This window comes from Phycodurus eques, chromosome 19 (genome assembly GCF_024500275.1).
Source record: "Phycodurus eques isolate BA_2022a chromosome 19, UOR_Pequ_1.1, whole genome shotgun sequence".
In the NCBI taxonomy this organism is placed as follows: Eukaryota; Metazoa; Chordata; class Actinopteri; order Syngnathiformes; family Syngnathidae; genus Phycodurus; species Phycodurus eques.
Window position 1 is genome coordinate 2,011,938 of NC_084543.1, and position 14,796 is coordinate 2,026,733.

Genomic DNA, 14,796 nt, shown 5'->3' on the forward strand with positions numbered 1-14,796 from the left:
TAAAGTGTCACTTAGAATTGTCATAATTCAAATTGTTGCTTGTACCGCATGAGCAATTTCAAGACTTTTGGTCTTTGCAAGGAGTTTGTATGGGCTGAACGTTTGACCAGAATTTGAATATATCTCTATAATTTGGCCCGGGCGAGAGTTGAGTTCATCGCGGTACAATGATTTGGAGGACTCTGTTGTCTTTCACTTCATCAGAGACAATTGAGTCATTCAGCTTCCTTTGTGGGGCCGCCTGGGGGGGAAGAGAGAGGGGTGGGTGGGAGTGGGGTTTAGGGCTGAAAAGGAGAGGGAGAAGCAATCTGGGTGGTTCTTACTAGGTGGGGGGTTGTTTGAGGGGGTTGGGGGTTCAGGAAGAGAGACAGCGGAGACGAGAGAGTTATCCTGGAACTCCGCAGCAATTTGTCACTTTGGAATGGCTCTTGAGTTACCCGGGAGGCCCCATCATAGCGGGAGCGTTTTCAGGTCGCAGCGTAGGGAGAGGGGGTGGGGGTGGGGCTGGAAGGGGCTTGGGAGCAGTAGAGAGGGGGTCAGAGGTTGTGGCCTACTCAAGCCCCGGCAGTGCGTCCGTTGATTTGAATGAGAGAGCGAGAGAAGGGGGGAAAGGGGGGCCAAAGATGGCGGGGGTGTTGGTCGGAAAACCCGCTGCTTGCCAGGGCTCCGTTTTCCTTGGCATGCTTGTAAAAGCTGCAGGAGAGATTAGTGTGCGAGGACATTTGCAATCGGCGAGCTGAAGTGGAGCCACTTGTTAGGACATGCACACCCTCTCTCTCTACCCCCAACGCCCTGGTGCCACTCATGGGGGGTGTCACCTTCACGCTCATCAGAATGTCCTCTTGCTACAGCTGCGTTGACATATTTGCGAGCATGTGTGCACATGCACTGACAGGACATTCCAGTGGCTGGATTCGCAGTTCGCTCCCCCGCTGCAGCGGCGCTAGCCTCGCTGGCACGTCTCCCGCACCCATCTTGAATTACCTCATAGATGACAGCAGTCGCTCCATAGACACAACTGTATATACAGACACGCCTCTTTGAGTGGCTTGGCTTGTTGCTGGGACACGGTAACGCTTCTGCCTTATCCGATGTGGCAGATCTGCCCCGGAAACTAACAAAAGTACGTTGGATATATTCCTATTCGGGATACTTTCCTGAACAGCCCGATTATAGGTGACAAATCCACAATATTAGAGACCATCTCAACTTTTTAAAGCACTATATTTAAATGGACGGACAGAAAAATTCCAGCCCAAAAAAATCTGTGATATAGCGGGGGAGTGAATGATAAACCGTGATAAACTTTATTATACGTGAACACACGCATGCACGTACGCACACACATACACACACAAATAGAGAACCTAAAACAAATTATGCACATTTTAATCTGATGATGATGAATGTGATAGAATAAAGCACCAAACCAAGTTATGTATTTTTTCTAGTTTTTTATGTTTACAGCTACCAATATGTGACAGTGTTACTGTAATGATACATATTGAATATTTAACCCGTCTCTAATATCCAGGTCCTGAAATGTAGATTTGACATAGGTTTACTGAGTAAACGTTTACATTCAACTGATTTTGATGAATCGTCTTGATAGTCAATGATTTATATAAATTTAACGACCTACCAGGGCAACCACTGGAGACGGACTAGCAGAAAAGCTTTCCCTTCGGACAGGTGTTTTCTACGGGAAACTAGCAACAATCATAGTAGTTACTTCGGGCCAATTTAGTCAAATGGAACAACTTCTTTGTTTGGAGGCTGGTTTCAGTATTCTGCACATACTGGACTTTATACTATTAGCCACAAAGTCAGCAAATTCTAGTTGCAAAATGATGTTATAATGGCCAAATAAAGTCAAGTAATTGTTCAGTCTTGACCTGTGAAAGGTAATACCATGAGATCTGACTTTGACTGTACAACAGTTGGTACATCTCCAAGCAGCAAATGAATGAGGCAGCTTCTTCGATAGCGCTACTTTGCCACATCCAATATGGTGGCACCTCGAGCTATACGTCAGCTCCGTCACTTGCTTCCATCCACCCCCACCATACTCCGCTTTCCCCGCCGTGACAATTAATACCCAGCGTGCAGGGCAGTCCATAAATCCCCCGAAAGACCTCAACTCAGGTTTTTACAACCTTTCCTTTTTTTTGCCACATACAAACAAGCATTAACAAAGACAGTTTTGCAGCACTAAAAGCTGTCTTGTGATTATAAACGAGCAGTGGAGAAACACCAGGCAACAGTTCCACCCCCCCCCCTCCTTGGCAGGGGTTGTAACCATGGTCATGGAGTCAATAACTCCCTCCAGCGTCGACCACTGGCAGGCACCCCGCGGTGAACTCTCTGCTAATTACCACTGATTTAGACACAGTCTCAGGAAGGGTCGTGACACACACTCTGACCAACGCTGACTCAAACACACACACACACACACAGACGTGCATACGAACCAGCGGGCACTCTTGCAAGGATGGCAACCAGAAAGATATTTAATCCGGCCTTGCACACGTATGACAATGTACGCAAAAAGGTCCGAATTGAAAATAAACACAAAGCCTCACTCGCAATTTATATGGAATGTCAGTCTGATACCATCTTGACCTCAAGCAAACTTCATGTGGATGTCAGATGATGGTAATATATTATTACTTGGGACAAAAAAAGCCAGTGTGTGAAAAGTAGGAAGAAGGTCCAACTCTAGCACACGCTAACACCCATTTTAATATTTCAGTCCAAGTCATTAAAATAAATCTGTCTTGTTATTCTTAGGCTGAATAAATCGCTAATTTCAGTACTTTCTCAGGCTTAAAAACTCCAAGTTTTTTTAGTTGTATTCATCCCGGTAAAAATTTGCACTCAACAGTGGTTGCGGGTACAACCCCTCCAAAATTGTCTCCGAGGCACCTTTCAGAATTTTGGAAAATTTGACCCTTGAAGATAGTTTGACTTAGCAACAGGAAATTTGGTACTCATGTCTTGAAAAAATGGTTTGACGCGACCATCTTAGGGACTTTTTGGCCATTAGCAGTGGTCCCTCAAAATTGAACTTTAAATCCGTATCGTGATGCAGACTTTTGCATTTAAAATGTTTTTTTAAAACAATTTTCAGGGGTCCTTTCAAATCTGTTCTTTCCAATTGCCACCGTATTTAAACTACATATCGCTGGTGTCGGGCAGAATCCTCACATTGCGACAAACATCACTTTTTCTGGAATACAGGCCATTTTGTCCAATCGTCACCATATTTTAACAACGCATACAACTGTTGACAGACGCGAGACACTATTGAATTTGAGGTTTCGAATTTGCTTGTGGGCGAAGCATTCAAACATGAAACTCTTAATAACTTTGCTTGTGTTGTTGTGTACTATATTTAGAGCCCCAGAAAGGTACTTAAGTCCAAATGTCCCCATTCTCAAACTAGGTGGCTGTGACATTGATAAGAACCGTTTGAACTGCTGTTTGTCCTCAGGTCGTCACCATGCTGCCAATTGCCAACTTGAAGAAGTAATTGTGTGGTTGCAGTAGTTTGACTATCTCAGATTATATCAAATTGCGACGGAGGAAAGTTATTTCCTAGGAAAGGGAATCTTTCCGGGGTTAGCCTTCCGGGAAACGGTATAGCGTGCTTGTCCATCCGGTGTGTCATCACATTTTGACAGATGTTTCACATGACCCTTGTTTCTGCTTATCTCTTTGTGTGCAAACGCGGAGACGCAGCGAGCGAGAGCGAAAGGCTTGCGGAGAAACGTCTGATATCGGCCAAGTCAATCATTTATGGGAGCCGTCAGGAGGTCTAGCCTGGTGAGACGCCACGCTTGGACCTCTTTATGGCTTCCAATAAAAGTCTCTCAACAGTCGCATTTATGACATTAGTTCATCGCCAAGCCACAATATGTGTACCGCTCATGTAACCTCCACCTTTCCTTGTCCAGCTTTAAGTGCCTTAAAATACCTACATATAACACAGATAAAATGGAATGAATCTATTAATCATTATTTTCTTAATTGTGAAAAGTGCTACCTTTATTTACAAATGCTCCAACTCGTCTTCCCTCATGGAGCTCTGCTTATGACAAAATGTTTACTCAATATTTATGCTTGAACATCATACTTTTTCATGAAATCACTCTCAATTCCCAGTTAATTCCCATAATCCCAAATTTCAAAATTCCCTATCTTTACTTCCTCTGCCTGTGAATATTCTCAATCATCCTGGTCATCTCATTCTCAGGACATTGACAATCGATCGCAGGTGGACTCTTTTGATTGTTCTGGAATGTAACTTCTCGTAGAAATTTACCACCAGTTTTTCACTCTTTGTAACCGTAACGTCCAGTGTGAAACCAAGCGTGCCATCCATCCACCAATCATGTTTTTGAGTTTCCACACCATCTACAGAAATGTCCCATTTTTGTCGTCTGACTTCAAGTTGTTCTTTTTTGCTTTCTGCATTGTTAACATGTTTTGTTCCCTTCTTTCCTTTCTGTTTCCTTCCTGCCATTCAGTACCTACAGATGAAATGGCCCCTGCTAGATGTTCAACCAGGAGGTCTTCAAAGTAGACAAGCACTTAAAGATGCCAGGTCCCCGTCACCGGCACACATCGTTGTAAGTAGCAACTGCTCCCCCCCTCCCAGCTCTTCAATCTGCAAAAACGAAATGTCGTCCGTCCGTCCGTCCCCCTCTGCCAACCCCTCACGAATGGAGTGAAGAAATGCATGTTTGCTTGCATGTTTGACGCGATCAGAAAGGCACTAACGGTCTGGGAGTGTGGCATGTGCAAACGCGGAACATTTCGATGCCTTGCTCGGGAATGAGGTAACGCTGCTGTCCTGATATCACGCCGGCTTGGAGGCGCGTGTGGGCGATCCTCCAGCATTGATTATCCTACCCCGCGGAGATGGAGGACAGAACTCTGGCAGTTGACGTCAAGAAAGCGAGAGTTGGCTGGACCGAGCATCCATCCACCCCGGGCATGTCGATATCTAAGGAGGCAGGCAGTCGTACTTGAATCTCGCTGTTAGTTTGCGCTCAAAGGCGGAAAGTTTTCCAGAGGTCGGTGGGAAAGGTTGAGCGTGAGGATGTGGTTTTGTGTGCGCGGTCGCCGGGGTCAGCGAAGTGGGAAAATCAATGACAGTGGGGCTTCAGCCAAATTAGTGACCTTAAGTTTCTGTGTTTGAGATGGAAAATTTGTGAAGTTGTTTTCCACAGTCATTCGCGCAAACCCAATGTGCTCAAGGGCCACATGCACATTTTTGAAATGGAAGTGACCTGCCATTGAGAGACAAGTTAAAATGGGTATGTAAAATATGTTAATTTTAATAATAGAATACTAATCATTCTCATTTTGTTACAATCAATTATTTACATAAAATACAATATAAAATGACTGTAAATGTCTATTTAGAATTGGTTTCATTCATATTTAAATATTTACAATAATACAATTAACCAGTTACAGTAGTGCTTTGAGAAACAAGTGACCCAAAATTGAGTTTTTCGAGAGAGGTCCTGAGATAGGATAATGTCCTGTTTTTGAATAAAGGCTGGAAATTTTAACTTTAAAAAAATCCATTTCATCAATTAATTGAAAGAAATAATCGACAGATTCATCAATTTATAAAATAATCGTTATTTGCAACCTACCTCACAGGCAAATATTTTTTTATCCTCTGTGAAAAATGACTTTTACTACTGCAGCTAACTGAGGAGTTGTGACCGTCTCCTGTTTCTATGTCTGTCTGTATTATACTGCCCCCAGGTGGCCAAGGCAGGCACACATTAGAAGCCTCACAATCGCAATGAATTAATCCTGATGCACTAACTGTACATTTCTTTACATTCTATTTAATTGTTATGACTATTTTTTTATAATATGTAATATTATAGAGTGCGGTTTTCCTTCTTAAAAACACAAAAATGACTGAATATATTTTAATTGAGCAATTTTAGTATAAAAAAACAGCTAAATCGATTGTTGGTAAAGTAAATACTCAGTGGGCCGGGTTATGTAGAGCCTTGCTTTGGACACGCCTGCGATAGAGGCACTGAAATAAGTTACTGACTCATCATTTAATTGGCCGTTATGATTATTCAGCTTGCATATCGCCTGGACGGGCTGTCCCGCTGAGTCACAGTTGACATTTGATCAGTACATTTGGTTTTACGTGGCGGGATGAATGCCATCTTTGGCAAAGCCCGAGCCTCCTTTTGTGTTGTGAACCTTCTTGAAATAGCGAGAGTCGACAAGGCTGTTCAGTTGAAACAGAAACGCTGTCAAAAGTTTTTCTGCCAGACAAAGGACGTCAGCGACGACGAGCGTTATTCCGAACAAAACAAAACCGACTCGGGTCGTTCCTTATCTTCCGCTGGATGCTGGTGTTATTTTTAAACGCGCGGGTTCAGCGAGGCCCCTTTTTCCCGCGCTGTTATTTTAGGAGTCGCTGAAAATGAGTCCTTAAACCAGTCGTAGGCAGGTAAATACTCGAGCTTTTTAGTTTCCTTGAAAATGACTCATCCGGCTGTAAATACCCGTGGGCCTCGCGTCCAACCTCCATGCCCGCTTTTTATGATTCCTTTTACATGGAGTTTGGGAACAAAGTTTTATTGCTTGCAGGTGCAACTTTTGTACAATAACAAAGGAGCATCTGACATAATTGTGTCTGTGATTATCGTTTAGGTCTATAAACCAGTATGCACTGTAACATTCACACAAAGTGCAAAACAAAACACATGAGATTGGATGACTTTTCTGTGATCAGCAGTGGGGAAAATTAACCATTATCGACGAATCATTCTTTTATAAATTGGACAATCTCTCCTGAATGTCCCGAATTATGTTTTTAATGCCGTATTGAATTGGATCATGACACTACCGCAGTTGCCAAAGCAAAAATCGGCATGGATGTACAAGAAGCTCAGCTTTCCAAACAGCTGTGGTCACGTTCTTCTTCTTTTTCACAAAATATTTGAGAGTGAGTCAACAGCGCATCTGCTGGTTGTAGCCAAGTACTGCACTCCGTTTTAATGACAGTTGATAGATAAATTTATACTTTATTTATCCTGTGAGGGGAAATTAAATTGTCAAAGCAGCAATATTCACACAAACAAACAACCATAGTAATACCATATTACGGTGGCGCAGAGTAGAATTGAGGTTTTAAAATAAATTTGAATCCAATCTCAACAAGAAGACCCAGAAGATTAAGATCTTGCATGTTGGTATATGGTAAACAATACAGTGGACCCCCACATATTTGCGAATATTCATCTATTCACAAATTTATTTATCTGTTTATTTTTTGGGGACCCCATCCCCCGTTATTTGAGGAAAAAAAACTACCTATTCACCCTTTTTTTTCTTTTTACAACAAATTTATTTTTCATTTTTAAATATTGTGTACAGTATTTAAGTGTTTGAAAAGCTATGAGCATCCTCCCAAGCGTTTTGTGATCATAGTTGTTTTTCTTTTTTTTTTACTATTATAGGCAATTATGATCACTTTTTTGGTGAACCCTGCTGTTCACTAGTGGGTGTGTGTGATACCGCAAGATCCGGTATTGATCCGATACCAAGTAAATACCGGGCAGTATCGCTGATCGAGATACTGATGCTTTTTCATAATCAAATTTGTTTCATCATGACATTGCTAAATCTGAATGAATTTTTGTTTTTGTTAGTTAGTTAAAAACCGGGAAAGGATTTGGGAAAAGCTTACGGGCAACGTTTATAGAATAGAAATAGAAAATACTTTATTATCAAAGAAATTTTTTTTGTTCACTCGCTATAGTGCAGATATGGCAAGTATACAGTCTCACTTTCACAGTTAACACAAAAGCCAAATCTGAGCTGTACTATATTAATACATTTGTTTGAAATTCATTTATATGGGGTAAATGTACGGGACAAAAACACAAATTCAAGCATTGATCTCATGACATTATCGATCGATACCAATACCAAAGTCTGTTTCGATATTATCGTTATTAGGTTGGTCTGCCCAGCACTGCACAGATTTTTGCTATTCACGGTCGGTGGGGCTCAGCCCCCGCCCCCTGCGAATATCTAATTATGCTACAGTAATATTTGCTTCAAAATGCTACGAGTTGACAGTTTGCTGTGGACAGTTCTTAACCATCAATAATTTAATTACAACACGCATTCGCATTTAAAACACATTATATCAATTTAACATTAATTTCAGAGTAGTATGCTACTGTATCTTTCTTTAGCTCCACTAATGAAGTTGAGCCAGTCCAGTTCTGAAGGTGTCTTTGTTTGGTCAAGAAAAACTCTTCAACTTGATGATAAATAACCTAGTAGCTTCACTGCCCCCCCCCCTTTTTCCCCTTCAGCACACAGGCCGCAAAGCTCCCGAGGCATTGCAACTTCGCATGCGCGTGCATATATATACACACACACACACACACACACACACGCACGCACACACACAAGTTGCTGTTAGCGCGCGTGATGAAATTGAACGTGAAACGCAGCTTGTATTGTTGGCGCTCCTTCTTTCCTCCTGCTCCGCCGTCCACCTCTCGACTGCGAAGGAGGTGCGATTGAATGTTTCCCTGGTTTGCATCATACTGACTGCGTTCCATCTGGAAAAGAGCGAGAGAGAGAGAGAGAGAGAGAGAGAGCGGGGATAAAAAAAAAAAGATTCCCGTGGATAGCGTAACCCCGCGCGGACCCCCGCCGGTGTCACTCAATCAATCTTTTGACCACAAGCCAGCCGCCTCCTTCCAGTACGTGATCCCCTTATCAATAAGTGTCATAAACTCTAGTTTCTCTTTTTGTTTGCAAATTATAGGAAATACTCAAACACCTTGACCTAGCGCCGCCCGGAGCGCTTGTAGCAGGGCTGCTCCGGCCGCGATAAGACGTCGCCGATTGGCCGGCGAGATAAGCGCCGGCTCGAGTGTCGGCGACAAACTGCGAAATGACCGGGGAGCCATCGAGGCGAAGATCGAGCGGATCGTAAATAAAACCTATTGAGGTTTGTGCACAGGTTAAAAGATTGAACAACTTGTACGTTGTTGTAAAAAAATGATATTTACATTTTAGGTCAAAAACAAAAACATTGGCAAATGGAACCAGGGTGAAGATTCTCAATACTGATGCGATGACTTTTGTTTTAGGTGTAATGGTTTAGTTAACAAACAGCAATGCAAACGTTTGTCATAGAGTGGGGAAATTTTGACCCTAAGTGATGTATTTGATTAATTTTAATGTGGCAAAATATTAAACTTTTGTTTTTAAGAGCTTTTGGCAAAAATAAATATTTGAATCAAAAGGTTATAACAAACAGTGAACATTTAAGGAAAGGTTTTGTGATCTGATTTTTTTCTCTTATGGCACAACCCTATCTGTGCGTTGTTGGACGTCAGTGCAAAATGAATACTTTAATTTTGTAGTTGATCTATTCTTTGAAACAATATTAATTCGTGCAGTTGCAATGCCTTGTTTTTTGTGAGGTTAGTACGCAGTCATAGCCATGAATGCAATTTTACTAATAACTGGCATAATGATTTCTTTCTGTGTTTCAGTTTAATTTTTTCGGCCTTGCTTTCCTCTTTTCGGTTTTGGCCAAGAATTTTCATTTGGGTGCATCACTACCTATTATTACAGACATTTTTTTCTGTTAAACCAACTTAAAAGATGAAATTACAAATATGTATCAACTTCTTTCGGTTGTTAGTTGCCCATTTGACAAATTAAAAAATAAATTCAAAATGTAGCCAAGTTATGTGTAATTAAAATTTGTGATATGATGGACTTACTTGACTTCATGCATGTTTAATTTTCCGCAAATGACTTTCTTCAAGCTCCTCACAAAGAGGTTTTTTTTATCGCCACTTATCGCTTTGGCATGCTACTGATTGCTTTCACGTACATGTGGACAACAAGGACTTGAAAATGGCTGCTTTAAAAATAAATAAATAAATAAATGGCTGCGTGTGTGTGTGTGTGTGTGTGTGGACACAGCCTTCGTGGAGTGTGCATCAGTGGAGAAAAGAGGAAGTGACCTCACGCCGGCCGGTGGGCTGAGGGGCTCGCCGCCTGCCCCTGTTTACCATGCGCTTAAAGGGGCCAGGCGGGACCTTTTTGAGGTGCCTGACCAACCCCGCGGGCAAGGCTCCAAGCCTGCCGCCGCTGAACTTTTACACCATTGGCTCAAAGTTATACAATATTTATCCATCTATTGATGCTTTTTTTGGGGGGGTTGCTGTTGGTTGTCGAGAAATTCCAAGAAAATCGTAGCTCCTCCTGAGGGAAACAGCAAAACACCTGTTGCTTTGTCATCTCTCTCAGCTGTATTGATACTTTTTCATTTCATATTTTCCAAGAGTCTTTGTTGATTCTTCTGGTGGTCGCTGTTGTAATGCTGCTTAGAAGCGTCGCCATAGCGTTGGATTGGGAGTGTAAAAGTCAGTTTTGTACGTACCTTGGTTTTAATTGGTTCGGTATGATGACGGAACAACATGCAAAACAAACCTGCTTATTTTGGGTGGACTGAAATGACCAAAAAAAAATGATAGCAGGAACTTGATAAGTCTCGAATGTAATATAATTGGCTCAATTAATTTTTTTTTTTTTTATTTATTTATTTTTTTTTGAGGAAAGTGCAATATCAATAGTTTCTTCTCATAGGAAAGTTCAAAATCTGTAGTTTGTCTTTTCTAGTTCAGTATACCAACATCCAACAGTTTGTCTTCTGTTTAGGAAAGTGCAACAGAAGTAGCTTGTCTTCTTTTTAGGAACTGAACCGTGCGGACCAGTGCAACAGTTTGGACATTATGAATTAGCTATTATGCTATGAAAAACTCTGCCGTTTATTGTTACTGTGGCTGTTTATATGCCACTGGAAGTTGCCTTAGCGCTATGTTTTATTTATTTATTTTCTCCATAACAAACTGATATTCATACTCATGTGATGTCTTTTCAAACAAGATTGACATGAAAGCATGTTTGCGAGCCATGTTATCCTCTAGCTGGAGGCTGAGCTGCACTGTGTTTGTTTACAGAGTGCGCCAAAACGCTAGTTTGGTTTCTAAATGCCCGTTTCAGCGAAGTAGTGCCCTCCATTTTTCCCTCTATTGCTTCCAGATTAATCAACAATCAACTCGACCAAAGATATGACAATAAAGGACTGAGTGGCAGTGGGGGGAGGGTGATTTTTCACAGTACTAACGACATGACGTCGTTTGTTGATCACGGGTAAGTGGGCGTGCGTAGAAGCGACGCACATTCTGATTTGCTCTTGTTGCTTAATTCGCCTCTCTCTGAACTGGGGCAGAAGCATGGACATGTGCACACATGGAACGCACACACATACACGTACACACTCACTCACAGCATCGTCTAGAACCAAACAATGTCTCCATTGTTTTGCCGGCTTTCGCTGGCAGCAGGGGACGGCTGGAGTGTTAACCAGTTCCCGACTGTGCCTCGGTGAGTGCGTCATTGTGTCTTTAAGGTAGCGAAGAAAAAGGTCCCAGAGGAAAAGGGGGGAGGGCACTCAACCCGCCACCCCCTCTCCGCCCCAAGCATATGATAATTAGTGCGGAGGAAGTGATGGAATCTGACCATTTTTATGGCTACCGTGACCTCCTGCCATTTTAGCAACTTTCACTGTTATGTGAGTATATTTAACATTTAACTGGATGGACATGTGAGTGCTCCACGAGGTCAGCGACCGAATAGACCAGTGCTCTGCAACTCATTTTTCTCACGGGCCACATCGTAGTTATGACTTCCCTCGGAGGGCTGCTACGACTGTGAACCCATATAAATGAAAGATTACCTCATATACTGTAATTACATACAGTATACGGAACACATTGATGAATAACCAGTTTTGAAATCAGAAGCTTATAAAAACATGTTTTCAACCATTCCATTTCTTTTCAAAGGGGGATTGGTAACGGGAAAAAAAATGCTTGCAAATATCTCAAAGGTATTACACGAGAACACAATGAGCAAGTTTGATTTGCTTTCGCGGGCCACATAAGATGATGTGGCGGGCCGGATCTGGCCCCCGGGCCACCAGTTTGATAGCGGTGTAATAGACGGTCAACGGATCAATTTCACCTTCCTGTTCCGCTTATTTCTCAAGTCAGGACAAACGGGGATAAAGGGGCCTTCCTGTGGTCTGAATGGGCCGCGCACCTGGAGTGGTCGGGACAATTGCTCAGGACTCTGGGAGGCCTGCCCTGCTCTGCTTGTTAATGAATGACCCCGCGGTCGGCGGACACCACCCACGCACCGAGCTTAGGACTTCACCTAGACCCCGTACACGCAATCCATTCCACGCCGTCCTCCGTAGACTTTTGCGCAAGGGCTCACGTCATCAGACGCCCTGTCGGGCCCGAGGCTGCCGTCCGGGCGGCCTCTTGTTTCCGCAGACAATCCACTCAGTGTTGACTGTGTCAGCAAGACAACAATGACATAGATTTGAATGGAACACTTCCAATTGAGGACCCCAGCTTTAAAAAGGTCCACTTCCGGAAAACATCTTCAGAATGAATCCTTGATTCTTCCAAAACATCATTTCCAACATAATTCCCTTCCAAATGTTCACACCCATTCGCTCCTCTCACAAAGCTGCTGTGAATGAAGCGTTTGATTGGCCATAGGAGGGTTTGCGGCGCAATGATTGGTTTGTGTATTTCCTGTGGGCATGTTTACAGGACCACCGTAATGAACAGAAATGCTGCACAGTAAACAAGAGTACTGTGAATCCCTCCAAAGTTGTAAAGGTTATAAAGAGACTACTATTAATAGTCTCCATTAATAAACCCCCGGAGTTGTGTAGGTTCAAACAAGACTATTAAAATGGCACTAAAAGTGGTGTAGGGTGAAATAAAACAACAGCAAATCCTTCAAAATTTGTGCAGTTGAAAATAAGATTACCAGGAAACCCCAAAAGTTCCGCAGGTTCAAATAATGGAAGCGTAAATCCTTCAAACGTTGCGGCGATTAAAATAAAGCGGCCATTAATCCCCCCAAAATGGTGTGTCGAAATAATCGCATATTTGGTGCCTCAGTGGTTTTGTACCCCGACAGTCTCCACTTGACTGCGGCGGCGCTTTAGCTCCCCTCTGATAAATTAGGGCCAGAAAATATCATCGTCTGCTCTCGATGCAAAGATGAGGATTCCCTGGATTTGTGTATCCATACAACATAAATAGACATACAGTATATTGATTTCTTAAAGAGAGAAAAGGGCAGAGAACTTTGCCGAGAAAAAGCAACGTGACCTTTAGTTTACTGACCAAGTCGGGTGCCCGAAAGCAATTCGACAAGTTTCTTTCTCCGTGATGAGATCACCAGCCTCTATTTGCACTTGCACTTAACCCCCGAGGGTCGGCTAAGATAACTCGCAGGAACAGCTGCACGGTGAACACTCACAAAGATCTCTTGTGCTGTTCTTTTGTGAATGTCCCGAGGAGTCCGAAGTGGACCGGGGTTGTGCAATTGGTACATACCGACGGCTAGCAAATGAAGGCAAAGAAAAGTCAGGATATGTGGATCTGCACGGCTTTCTCTCGGGATCCAGACCGGTTGATAGATTATTTGGACAAACTCGTGTCATTTCAAAACATTTTGGAGGATTTACATTACAGTAGTTTTATTTTAACCTGCGCAACCTTTGGGTGAGTTACAGTAGGGTCGTCTTATTTTACCTTGAATAGCCTTCTATGAATGTATGCTTTTATATATATATATATATATATTTTTTTTTTTTAATTTTATTTTTTTTTTTAGGGTAATTTTTTTCATGTGGAGTATTTTTTCCCCCACCAAATTCCGGCGGTGGCAGTGAATCTCAGCCTCCTCCTTCTCGGAAAGCTACCAAAATGTTCCGAATGTACTAAAGAATGTAATATTGTTTGAACAAGCAGCCAGCTGATACGGACAACGACGTACGTAACCAGTAACGAGCGTAGCACTTCTGCTGGTTTCTCGCTGTAAAAACCCTAACAACCGACTCCGACACACGCCCGGGAGGAGGCCGAGCCCGCAGAGACGAGCTCATCGTTTGAATAAGTCAGAAACGGAAGGGATGCGGGATTTTCCAGGGAGAACATGTTGCTTTTGCATAAATCCTGGCGTGTGTGTGCGTGTGTGTGTGTGTGCGTGTGCGTGTGTGAAGAGCTCATATAATTGTGTGACTTGGGAACGTCCATCTTTGCCTTTCAGGGGCCCTTCTGCTGGGAATTCCCTGGACAGTCAGATCTGAGCCTTCACCAATTTCATTTGGTGAGAGACCTTTGAATTCCCGAAAAATATCATGCCGAAATTTTTTGGTTTGATTCCACACCACATAAATTAACACCTGCTAATTGCTGATTTAAAAAAAAAAAAAAAAAAAAAAAAAAATCAAATCATGAATGATACCTTGGGATCATGGTGATGATGATGATCACACTTTGTTTCTGCTTCAGCTTCTGCTTTATTGTTGACATGCTGTTTGTTGGGCTTTTTGAGCATTTCTGATCTTTAACCAAACTAAGCCATATAAGATTTTTTCTGTTTCTGTGTGTTTGCCCCTCCTTCTCTCACACTTTTTGTCTCGTACCTAAATTTCCTGGGTGATCTTGTTGATATAATTAATTATAATATGATGCTTTCCCCCCCCCCCCAATTTAAAACCGTTTGCTTTTGTCTTAACATGCCTGTGACATACTTTTGTCAAAATACCCCAAGGATCACACTTTGGCCTGTTTTGTCTCATGAAAATGAGCCGTACAGTTTTCATTACCA

At 42.5% G+C, this 14,796-nt stretch overlaps 1 protein-coding gene across 27 annotated transcripts in view; it reads left to right on the plus strand.

Moving 5' to 3' along the window:
• Positions 1 to 14,796, plus strand: part of tcf7l2 (transcription factor 7 like 2) — a 100,098-nt gene that overhangs the window by 30,750 nt on the left and 54,552 nt on the right. For 16 of the 27 annotated variants that reach the window (XM_061705308.1, XM_061705309.1, XM_061705315.1 and 13 more), the window contains exons 4-5: positions 4,530 to 4,631; positions 14,233 to 14,292. In XM_061705308.1, the coding sequence (XP_061561292.1) occupies positions 4,530 to 4,631; positions 14,233 to 14,292 (162 nt within the window). The remainder of the gene's footprint in view (positions 1 to 4,529; positions 4,632 to 14,232; positions 14,293 to 14,796) is intronic. The other 11 variants (XM_061705316.1, XM_061705318.1, XM_061705322.1 and 8 more) reach the window with 1 other exon arrangement.